General features: G+C 36.7%; 1 protein-coding gene across 2 annotated transcripts in view; it reads left to right on the plus strand.

Annotated features, from left to right (window-relative positions):
* LOC131938714 (ras-related protein Rab-26) overlaps positions 1–12,389 on the plus strand; it is a 57,612-nt gene that overhangs the window by 16,330 nt on the left and 28,893 nt on the right. Inside the window, exons 2-3 of one of the 2 annotated variants that reach the window (XM_059296844.1) lie at positions 8,464–8,609; positions 12,223–12,333. In XM_059296844.1, coding sequence (XP_059152827.1) covers positions 8,520–8,609; positions 12,223–12,333 — 201 coding nt within the window. In that variant the 5' untranslated portion in view covers positions 8,464–8,519. The remainder of the gene's footprint in view (positions 1–8,463; positions 8,610–12,222; positions 12,334–12,389) is intronic. The other variant, XM_059296845.1, reaches the window with a different exon arrangement.

A 12,389-nucleotide genomic window follows, 5' to 3' on the forward strand; every position in this document is an offset into this window, starting at 1 on the left:
TCAAGTTCATTTTTAAACATTTGAAAAAAATGTATCACACGAATTGATTAACATGCATTTTTTAAAAAAATTTTGAAAAATAAACTTACTAAACACTAAATAATTTTTTACATTAGTTGCGATACTTCTAACTAAATGCATATTTTTGTGTAAGTTGTCAAAAGATTGTGAAATATATCGTTGTTCCAATTAGATTGCCCTATAATGTCAACAGGTGAGGGTAAGGGGGGGGGGGGGGGTATCAGTGTAATGCTTGCTATTCTTGAAGTTTACAGAGTGGGGCAGTCATAATAAAACTTTAAACCCAGTTCAAAATCTTTTTATGTTCACCCATAGGGCTGCGACTCTTGCCCTTGATGACACGCCTTGTCTCCTTTACATCACGGTGTTCATGCCGTTAGCTCATGTTAGTTCAACGATCTAGTGGAAAAATGACTGGTCATACGATCAGTTCAAGGTAGATTTTTGTTGTAGCGGCATTTAGGTAGGGTCAGCTTATGCTGCGTGTTTATTCAATCAAACCAAATAATAGGCCTACACGTGTCTCGCTGAATCAACTTTGTCTGTTTGATGCTTTTCAATTGAAAGGTAGATCTAATATTTATCTCATATATTCTGCTTGAAAAATCGACTGTTAATCATGGATATAAATAAAATGTTCTAGTGTATTTTTGATGCTTACGTGCTGGCATATCCTACAAAGAGTAAAAAGATTTGACAAGAAGAAGTCGTTGAAAAGTGGGGTAAACTAAAAAGTGATGCAGATCTGCACTTGAATGCGGAGGTCTGGCTGCAGGAGTTAAAAGCAATTGCTGCCGCTAAAAAAGACTCACTTTTGACGTTTTCGGCAAAAAAAAAAAACAAAAAAACTAACATCTGTTTATACACATACGAATAAGAAAACATCATATGATTTGGCAAAAAAAAAAAATACCAAATAAGTCTCTGAAGTCAGATGAAAATGAGTGAAGTCATTTTAGAGGGTGTCTGACTTTGTGACGTTTTGGTGGAGGGGGTGTTGTGAACACACGGACACGCCTTTCGGGTGATCCGATGCGTAGCGCAACATATAAGACAAACAACCACAAACGGGTTACAAAACAAGACTGAATAAAACAAAGGCTCGTTGAAACTAAAAGAACTTAATAATATCTACACTATCTACACGTAAACAATCTATTCTAAACACAAAATACACAAGCTAGAAAAACTATGATACAGTGGCTAAATAGGTATAAACCTAACATGTACTAACCTTGGAGATCTGGACGAACCTGAGGCAATCATGTTTTCATACACCTTATATACCCTTTCATAAACTGGTACAAACCGGACTATTAAAACTCACAGCACGAGAGCTGAACAAGAGCGAACGGGATAGGGTACCAAGTAACAACAACATTAACCCCCTTTCACCCCCCCCCCCCTTCACTCGTTCACTACACCCCCACTGCTAACTCAAAAATTATATGAAAATTAGTTTTTGACACCAAAAACCTTAAATTAGTATAACAGTGGTGGCTAACTTATAGTGAGTTGAAATAACATAAAAGCTAGTAACTAATAACATAAGTATTACAAAATCTTTCATAATGTAAATTCGGTTGCACTTAATCCATGCTAATTATATTATTCCAACAATAACGTCACACTGGACGTTCGCAGAATTTGCATTTCACATTTTGCTAATTATATGATTCAAACAAAAATTCCCTCTCATACGTCTGTCACATTTTTTAGCATGAGTTGAATTTATTTTTAAATTACCTCCCCTGGCATTACTATAAAATATTTTAATTAATTAGTTTTTTCGACCCTACTGTTTTTAAAATGTATCCACTTTTTCTAGGAATCTAAACGAAAAATTATATTTGACATTGATCCGTCTAAAATATGTTTCGGCAATGTGCGTGTATTTAATATTTTATTCACGTGTAAAAACTGAAGCAACTATAAAGTCGTTACATAAACAAACCCTACTCTATTACTTTAATTTTAATAAGACACAGCGGATAAACGTGTTGTTCGGTGGCGGCTTAGATGACGACGCGAGTTCGGGTAGATTTCTGGGCGGACGTTCTTTAGAGTGTCGGCTCAATATTTTTTACCACACCAAAGTGCTTCAGACTCCCGCGCGCTGAAGGAATGTTCGTCACAATGCTGTGATCCCTATCTGAGGAAATATCCATATTCACACCGTGAATCTTTTTAAAATGTACCAACTTGGGAACTGGACAAAACTAAACACACACGCTTATACCCGTGCTTCGCTACGGTGTGGATATCGCCACGGTGTGGATATGGATATTACCCCAGAGTTTACCGCGCTGCGAGCGGGTGGGGGTCCCCGCATTAGGGCAGATAATCCTTCCGCGCACCTTCAGTACAACCTCAAGAGTTATCGCAGGGGTACCTACATGGGAATTTTTTTTACTATATATAGCTCATATATGGAGAATTTCACTCGCAGTTACTTGCCGTGCGAATGGAGGCTGGCCGATATTTATTTTATAAGGCCGGTTCATTTACCCAGGTCTATAAAAAAAAATTGGCCAGATGTACAGAGCCAAAATACCATAAAAATGGTTTTGCAAATAATCATTCTTTTTCACAAAATTAACAATGTTTATATAGGGTCACTTCTTAAAACCTTCCGAAGTTTTCCCAAAGATATCGGGTTTTTTTTTTTGTTACCCCGAGGGTTGGTCTACGACCTCAGTTGTTATAAAAGGGGTTCCCACGTGGGGATTTTTCGATATATAGCTCATAAAAGACGCTGGTCAGTCGAGGTCAGTTTTGACCCCCTCTTTGTGGCCCATCGGCATCGGCCCCCGTGTTCTATCCGCCCAAGGCGGGAAGTATCCTATCCCTCATCCGACCACTTTGCTTTATATCTATGATATAAGGCTGGTGGCGGTGTGGCAGTCCTTCCTTCCTTCATTCCGTCATCGCTTAAGATTCTATAACCATAAAAATAAACACCACATGCCGTGATTTTACTTGCATCGCATTGACTTATTATAATTACTAAAGTAGGGTCTATTTATATAATGACTTACATTTTTTTTTACTTAAATTTCACGCTAAATATTTCTATAAATAAAAAAATATGAATGCTAATTACACGGACGTCCGACAAGGCATTATTGTTGGAATAATATAAATAGCATAAATTTATAAAATGTAAGGTAAAACACGGATATTTTAAACTAGCTGCATCCCGTGCTCCGCCACGGTAAATCTTTTTTAAATGTACCAACTTGGGAACAGAACAAAACTAAACACAACACAAACGAACGCAAAAAAAAACGAAAAAAAACAAATATAACACTCATAACATAAACACAATTTAAATGCAATCATAAAGGCATATTGCTCACAGTCTAGCCCGTAGCGCCAAATCGCGCCCTTTCCGAGCGCCGCCAGACGCGTCTGACACAGTGAATGACTATAAAACAGAGGCGTAGCGACCCTTTCCGGCGTCCGGGGAAAAACTTTCAATTTGCCTCCCCTCCCCCCCCCCCCTCAAACTTACAATTTGCACCCCCTCTCCTCAAAATTTCAATTTCCACCCCACCCCTTTAAACTTTCGATTTGAAATTCCCCACGCTCAAACTGTTGATTTGCACCCTCCCACCGTCCTCAAACTTTCGATTTGCACCCTCCCACCGCCCTCAAACTTTCAATTTGCACCCTCCCACCGCCCTCAAACTTTCGATTTCCACCACCCCCCCCTCCCCCGCAAATGTTTTCCAACCCACTTTGGCACCTCCTTAGGTCGGCAACCGGCGACATATGTCCCCCCCCCCTCTCTACGCCTCTCCTATAAAACCCCCAGCAGTATTTAAAATATCCGTGTTTTACCTACCATATTATATCACTTTATCAATTCACGCATTTTTTTCCCCAGTACTTTAAATTTTAAAAATTTACAATAGAGTTTCATAACTAAAACCATTGCGCACCCAATGAACGTGATGACGCGTCTATAATAGTGCTGAATAGTTGATTAAAAATTATAAGTAGTAAACATTACATTCAGTGAATAAAATAAATAAAAGATAGCCTTTTATCAATCAAAGCTAATTATAATATTCCAACAATAATGTACTCTTACACGTCTGCATAATTTGCATTCACATTTTGCTAATTATATTATTCCAACAATTATTCCGTCTTGCAGATTCTGCATTCACATTTTTAGCGTGAGTTCAATTTATTTTTAAAATAACTCCCTTGGCAAAATTACTAAACAGTTTAATTAGATTTTTCTAACCTACAGTTATTATGTTATTAAAATGTATTAACTTTTTCTAGGAATATTAACGAAAACGATATTCGACATTGATCCTTTTAATATGTTTTAGCAATGTGCGTGTATTTAATATTCTCTTGACATTATGCAAAATTGTACAAACAGTGGAAATTATAAAATAGCTCTATGTCGTTATATAAACAAACCCTACTCTAATACTTATAATAAGACAATGCGATGCACTGCAAAGCACTACATGGTGCGATGTCTACTTTTATGGTTCCAAAATCTATAGCGATGACGGACGGAAGGAAGGAAGGACAGACACAGCCCGCTTATATTATAGATCCTGCCTTTTATTTATTTTATACCCTAAAAGATACTAATTAGTATTTTAAATCAATAACCGTTTAGAAGCCGATCCTAAATTTCCTCTGTTTACTGCGGAAAAGCTGGTAGTATTATAGTCGTTCACTAAATTGAATCAGACGCGTCCGCCGGCGCCACGGCAGGGTTCGTTTTGGCACTATGGGCTATCCTGTGAGCGCTATGGTGCATACTTTCGTTAAAGCCAGGGGCTAGGCTGCGAGCACTATGCTTTAATATTGTGTTTACATTATGCGTAATTGTGGTTTGGTTTGCATTTGCATTGTGTATGCGTTTGTGTGATTGTGTTTGCTTTTGCCTTTGTGTTGTGTTTGTGCTTGCCTTTGCGTTGTGTGTGTGTGTGTTTTTATGGTTGCATTTGTGTTTGTGTTTTCGTTTTGGTTTTTTTTTTCGATTTCCTCTGCATTAGTGGTTGCATTTGTGTTTGCGTTTTTGTTTTTGCATTTGTCTTTGCGTTCTGTTGGAGTTTTTGTTGCGTTGCGTTTGTTTTTTCTATTGAGTTTGTATTTAGTTTTGCTCTATTCCCAAGTTGGTACATTTAAAAAAAAGCTTCACCCTGGCGGAGCTTCACCCTGGCGGAGCACGGGTGTTCAGATATTGCTCGAAACTCAATGCAAAAAAATCTCTAGATCAACTCATAATAACTATAAAATCTCTTAAGTTGGGGCACTCATTTGTTGATGTATCACTGTATTTATGTGTATATATATATTCACATTGATTAAAGGTGGGTGCAAAATTGTTGCGCCTCTATTAATAATATGTGTGTGGACTTGGTGGAAGATTTGTATCTGTTTTATGATGCAGCTGACAGTGCAGGCGACTTCCTGTTTGCCAATGTAAAACTGAGTTGCTATTTATATTATACTAGCCCGTTCCCGCCCGTTGCCACAGTTTGCAAAGGATCTCTGACACAATACATTAAGAAGGTTTCATCATGGCGTTACCAATCCTATATTCTTAGACGTGTGACCTTGTTTTCTAACACAAAGTTATTTAAATGTAAACAATACCTGCGCTATATTTCTTGGATCGTATTTGCCGGGGCACGGTTTTGTCTACACTACCGCCCTACACAACCCCACACACACCTTAACGAGCTACTGATAGTGTTTTATCTATATATATATAATTCTCTTCTGGGATCAGTTAGAAAACAAGCTGCAAGCGCGCCTTTGCAGTCCCCTCTCTTCCTCTCTATCACTATCACTACCACCCCCACCCCACCCCCACATGATCTGGTGAGCGGTGTTCACTCTGTTTACATTTTACAATCACAGAGACGGGTTTGGTGGCGGCTATTAGGGGCAGATAATTTAGTTTGAAACGATTTTAAACTTAGAGGAGGTAACTAAGAGGAGGCTGCTTTCACGTGGGGGGGGGGGGGGGGGTAGTGTTTTTAAGCAAATATTTTCAATGGCATCATTGGTACTGTCGAATTCACAAATTATAAATTACTGAAAAGTAGAACAAACAAGTAATTAAAAAAAGTCTAGTGACAATTTTAGCGCAATTTCCTTATGTTATCTAAAAATAGCTCTGTCGTAGCGTAAATCAAGAGCAGGGTTAGTAAAACCATTGGTTAGTTATTAAAACGTTTTTTATTAAATTTTTTTTTCAGTATTTTACATGTTTTATTTACAATAGAGTAACATGACTAAAAACCATTGCGCGCCTAGCTACCGAACGTGATGTCGCAGCCATTGAACGTGATGGCGCAGCTATTGAACGTGATGACGCGTGTGGTGTGGTTGCATAAAATGCCTACTAATTCGGTCCAAATTTTAATTAATTCAAAAAAATGTTTGTGACCAAACGAAAGGATATTTTTGAAAACTTTCTTCGGCAATATTGTTCTAAATTATGGCAGGAATCGATTGGTACATGTTTCAAGTCGCTAACTGGTCTGGTTGCCGAGATATGGGCCAAAAACTGAATTTTTTCGAGTTTTTTTGGCTTTTCCGGGAAATCCATGAAAGAAACCCGGAATTTTTATGGCCTATGTTCATCCTCGTAACTTGCTTAACATAATTGTTTTTGTAACTAGTCATCGATATTGCTTCGTTGAGGAGGAGATACGACTTAAAGCTGCGGACACACATCCATACATTCATCCATCCATCCATCCATCCAGAAATGACGGGTTAATAAACGCAATTCTCCAGAATGGAAATTGCGCTAAAAACAACTAAATAGCGGCGTATGATACGCAGCGGGTCGGCTCGTAGCAAATATTTTCAGTGGCAGCATTGGTAGTGTCGAATTCACAAATTATGAATTACTGAAAAGTAGAAAATAAAACAACTAAATAGCGGCGTATGCTACGCCGCGGGTCGGCTCGTACTCTTTAATACTCTATAATATACTCTATCGCACTATTTAAAACGGACTTATTAGCCATAGCGCCCATAGGAAAGCCCGGGGCGCCAAATCCCTTCCCTGTCGGGGCGCCAGAAGATGCGCCTGATTCGATATAGCCAATGATTATTGTTTCCCATCGTGTTTTTAGTATGTAAGATTTTTTTGAACCAACGTAGCGCCAAACTGCACAGATGGGAGCCCAGGGCGCTTCGGGACACGCAATCACCGGGACGCTGGTGGCTGCGTCATTTGCAATTTTACTGCATATTGTAGTACACCTTTCCCACTATGCAAGAAGCCCAATTAACGGATACCAAGTGTTATGATACCTGCTCTAGAACTCTGGGTGCCAAACCTTGACAGTAATCGCACCCTCCAGGGCGCCGTCAATACGAATTTTTTTTTCGCAGAAATTTTTTTTAGTTTCATGGTTATCGAATAAACAATGTCAAACCGCAATCGACTTTTAATTTTTAAAAACCGTTTATACAGATGAATCGAATCACGCCCTGCCGGGGCGCCACCCCTGCGAATTTGATTATTTATTTTCGCAGAAATCTCCCCAGGAGTATTCTCAACAACTTGCCAAAGCTTCATGGCGATCGGATGAAAGGTGTAATAATGCATGCCATAAGGACAGACAAACACACACATACATTGCTTTTTATAAATATAGATAGATATTTTTTATTAACATTAGAGAAAGTGTAACCCTAACACAAGATTGTAGCTGTATTTTATGGCAAATGTAGGAATCGTTATGATGTGAATTGTTATGATCTAAAGATATTGTCAGATGAATATATTTTTCTTTCTGAAAACTTTAGTATTAGCGAACTATTTTTTTGGACAGCATGAGCAAGATGAACATTGTGCAACTTTAAACTATTTTTTGGACTTTATAGTTGCACCTTATTCATCTTGCTCATGATCAACTTGATCTGTAGCTGTCGTCAGTAAACTGTCGTCACAGATTGCTGCTTTCGCGGGCGGCGGCGGGGGGGGGGGGGGGGGGGGGAGGTGATAATCATCTTTCACTGATAGTGTTTTAAAGCAAATATTTTTAGTTGCAGCTCTGGTAGATATATATTATGAATTACTAAAAAGTAGAAAATAAAACAATTAAAAAAAATATATATTTAAAAAAACCTTTCTAGTAGCAAGCTTTTAAATGCACTGAAAATAAGAAAATAAAACTAATCTGCTCGCTTTCATAAAAGCTCTGGTTGCTTAAATATGTACAAATCTCACGAGTAAACAAAGCTTTTGTGAAAGAAAGCAAATTAGTTTTATTTTCTTATTTTCAGTGCAATTACAAGCTTGCTACTAGAAAGTTTTTTTTTTATATTTGTTTTATAATGGACTAGTCCTACTTGAATTTTAGTTAAGCATTTATTAATTTTGCACTTTCCAAATGTCTGTAATTTTAAGAATTCAGAATTGTCTTTTTAACTTTACAGTCCTTAACGTCAAGAAAATGAGCCTGTAATGCATTATTAAAGATTTAAAATAAAAGATGAAGATTCCACTCGAAACAAACAAAGTTACCCCTCATCTATCACAGCATACGCCTTCTTTCACTGAAGCTTATGATCTCTCTTGCAAGGTAATAACACTTGTTAAATATTGTTTTAGTTTAGTAACAACAATGAGTTTGCCTGCTGGTTATGAAAAGACTACACTCTAATCAGGGCCATATGTGGCTAAAACTATAGTTTTACAAGGCACTAATTTCCGTCATTGGGGGTAATATTTAAAAAAACAACTCCCAAAACACTATTAAAGGCAATGTCGACAGTAACTTTTAAAAAGAACTAGATTACTAGAAGATTCAGTTTCCCTTTGGAAAACAACACAAACTATTCTCCCTCCCCCAGTCATCACTCTAACTGTTAACAACTTACCTGTTATTTTATGACGCCCACAAAAAATTATATTTTTGACCCCTTCTACTCTGTTCACACGGACCCACAACAGTCAATTTATTTCGCCTTTCTAATTTCTTCCACATGAACGCCACAAAAACTTATAAATGTAAGATTCTTAAGGTATTTCGTTCAAATAGTTGATTGTTAATATTGCATTCAGTTTTCCAAATTAATACACTACCTAAATTCCCGTTCAACAATGGTCTGATGGCTCCACTATTCCAAAGAAACCACTCTCTTCCCATTTCTATTTCCTTACACTTCATCTCCCTTTCTTGCCATTACTAGCCATCGGTACCCGTTACACAGGCTATTCTGGTGACTTTTAGCTCTCTTCTCTTTAGAAAAGGCTACCCGGTTTCTCTATTAGATATTTATCTCCGGGTAGCGGCATTTTAAACTGTCCGGGGGAGGGTGTGTGGGTTCGTTCGGAGGTGAAAGGGGAAGAAACGGTTGAGATGCCTGAAGAAAATGTATATACTTACAGAAAGTGAGTAATCAAGTGAATTGTAATTCAGCTTTTAAAAAATTCATTATCGGAAACTCAGAAAAAGAAACATTTTATTGATCAAAAGCATTAGAATGAAACATTCTAAAGATTATGAAAATAAACCGGGAACGATCTCCCCTAAACTTTCTCGAATATTCTAATATAACACTACGGGGGATGGCAACTCGGGACATAGACAATATTTTTAATCCATTTTTAATTACTTACACTTTTTACAATAGAATAGAATATCGTAAAAAAAAAAAAGAAATGCACACCAAGTGAACGCCAAATAAAATGTGCATAATAGTGCGGGATATTATTAGTACTTTATAAATTTACATGAGTTTTTTTTTTTGACAAATCGGAAACAGCGTAAATTACCGACGGAAATCACTCAAAATTTGATAGAAGGCAGAGAATTAGAACTTTTATTTACATGTGAAATTTCATTTATCTATCTGAAATAGTACTCAAGTTAGAGGCTTTTAAAAAAATTCAAAGTAGAAAAAGTTCCACTTCCGGTTATCGGAAATCGCTCAAAAGTTGATACGGATCTACGATTTTGATATAATACTTATATATGAAATTTCATCAACCTAGCTGTAACGGTACTCAAATTATTGTGTTTACACACACACAGACACACATACACACACACACAGACATACGGACAAGATTGCAAAACTATGTTTTTCCGACTCAGGGAGCCCTAAAACTAAAACGTCGAGATTTGCAATGCCATATTAAATGCACTCGCTGATTAAGAGACTTAAAAGATTTCGTTAAAAACCCGGCTGCTCAATGGTAGTTATGTTGTTTTTGTCTTACCACACTATCCCTTCAGCAACAGGTGCACTCTACTTTACTTGCCCCTTGTCCCGCCAATTCCCGATAGGTAAATTTATTATGCACATATAAAAAAAAATTGAAAAAAAAATTTAAGATTGACTTAGTGTGTCTCGAACCCGTACCTCCCTCATGGTATCAAATACACTATCAAGTCAGCTATTTATACACTATAATTTTTATAGAGAATAAAAGAGGTACTTAAGAAACTTAACTTACGCGAATAAGCCCTATTCTTTCAAATTAAATTTTATCACAAATTAGCCAATTGCACATCTAAACAAACAAAAATTTCAATAAAATAATTAAGTTCTGAAATAGTTTAGTATAGAAATTTATTATTGGAATAGATTCTAGATGTAGGTAGGGTCTAGATCTGTCTAAGTCTAGTTTGTCGTAAATCTAGATAATCTAGACCTAGTTCTAGAATAATAGAACTGCGCACCGTGTGAATGGCAATCAATATTTGTATAATACTGCGGAGTAATAGTACTTTATAAATTCATTTTCGTTTTTTTTTTTTTTGGGAAATCGGAAATTGCATAAATTACTACTTTTGGTCAACGGAAATTACTCAAAATTTGACAGAAGGCAGTGAATTAGATCTTTTACTTATGTGTTATATTCCATTTATCTATCAGAAACAGTACTCAAGTTATAGTCACAGACACACATACATACACACAGACATAAGGACACAATGGCAAAACTATGTTTTTCCGACTCAGGGAGGTGTAAAACGTTGAGATTTGTAAAAATCTCGTTGTTGTTTTTTTGCACGATTACAATGCTTTCTCTATACTTCGTATACGAGAAAGTAAAAGCCATGTGACGCAAGCTTGAATCTATAACTACAAAGATGGGTTACACTTGGGGTCAGGTTGAGAAAATGACACAGGACAGAGGATTTTGAAAACCTTTAGCGGGTGGCAGAGGCGTAGCGACCCTTCCCGGCGCCCGGGGACAAACTTTTCGATTTGCACCCCCCCCCCCCTCGAGATTTCCATTTGCACCCCCCCCCCCCCTCAAAACTTTCGATTTGCACCCCCCCTCAACCTTTCAATTTATTTTTCCAATCCATTTTGGCGCCCCCTAAGGTCGGCGCCCGGGGACATATGTCCCCTCCCCCCCCCTCGCTACGCTACTGGCGGGTGGATCTTACCTCAGCAGAGACAACGGGCAGTGATGATTACAATATAAAATTTAAAAATAAAAATTTCATCAGTACTCAAGAAAACACAAAACTGGGAGAAATACATTTAACATGTAAGTTAATTCTAAATTATTCAAAATTCTACATAACACATTACATTTTTACAAAAACATATCATTGGGTTAGCAAGTATATTAGTTGTATGCCAGCATAAATCTGCTAATGTAATATTGCTCCTGGACTGAAATCATTGTGCAAATATATGATGGTATTGCTTCTTAATTTTGAAATAATTTAATCTATAATTCATAATATTCTTTGATCTTTTCAAACTTAATTGCCTTACTGTTTTTATTTGTAATAATAAAAGGTGAAAATTAAAAACAATAAATAACCTGTAGTGTCTGGAGGGACAATGACATGTAAATTATTTTGCCCAATGTTTTGATTCTTTCAATTAAGCTTTATAAAAATGTATTATCGCCTTTAACTTTTATACTAAATACATACACTCATTGTAATATTTACATTTTCCTCCTCTTAATTAATTAAATATATATAATTATTGTATTACCATACTTTATAACTTCTCTTTTTTACTTTAATGTCAAAGAAGTTACATGGTCTTAAGTCTAACACAAAAGTTAAACGAATGAATTTGATTCTAGATCTAAAAACATTCTAAGTTAACCAAAGTGGTGAGATATAATAAGCAAAGCTATTTATTATAAGACAGTGAAAAATTAGCATCGCTATTTAAGCCATAAGAAGAAGCTATAATCTCTGCTAAAATCTTTAGGTGATGCTAGTCGGTGACAGTGGTGTAGGGAAAACATGTTTGCTGGTGCGGTTTAAAGATGGAACATTCTTATCCGGAAGTTTTATCTCAACGGTTGGAATTGACTTTCGGGTATTTTTTTTTAAAAATCTGTTCAATGTAGAGTTAAATTTGTTTTTGGGTAACGC

The sequence above is a fragment of the Physella acuta genome, unplaced genomic scaffold (genome assembly GCF_028476545.2).
Source record: "Physella acuta isolate Inbredline_101_S28 unplaced genomic scaffold, ASM2847654v3 ptg000256l, whole genome shotgun sequence".
In the NCBI taxonomy this organism is placed as follows: Eukaryota; Metazoa; Mollusca; class Gastropoda; family Physidae; genus Physella; species Physella acuta.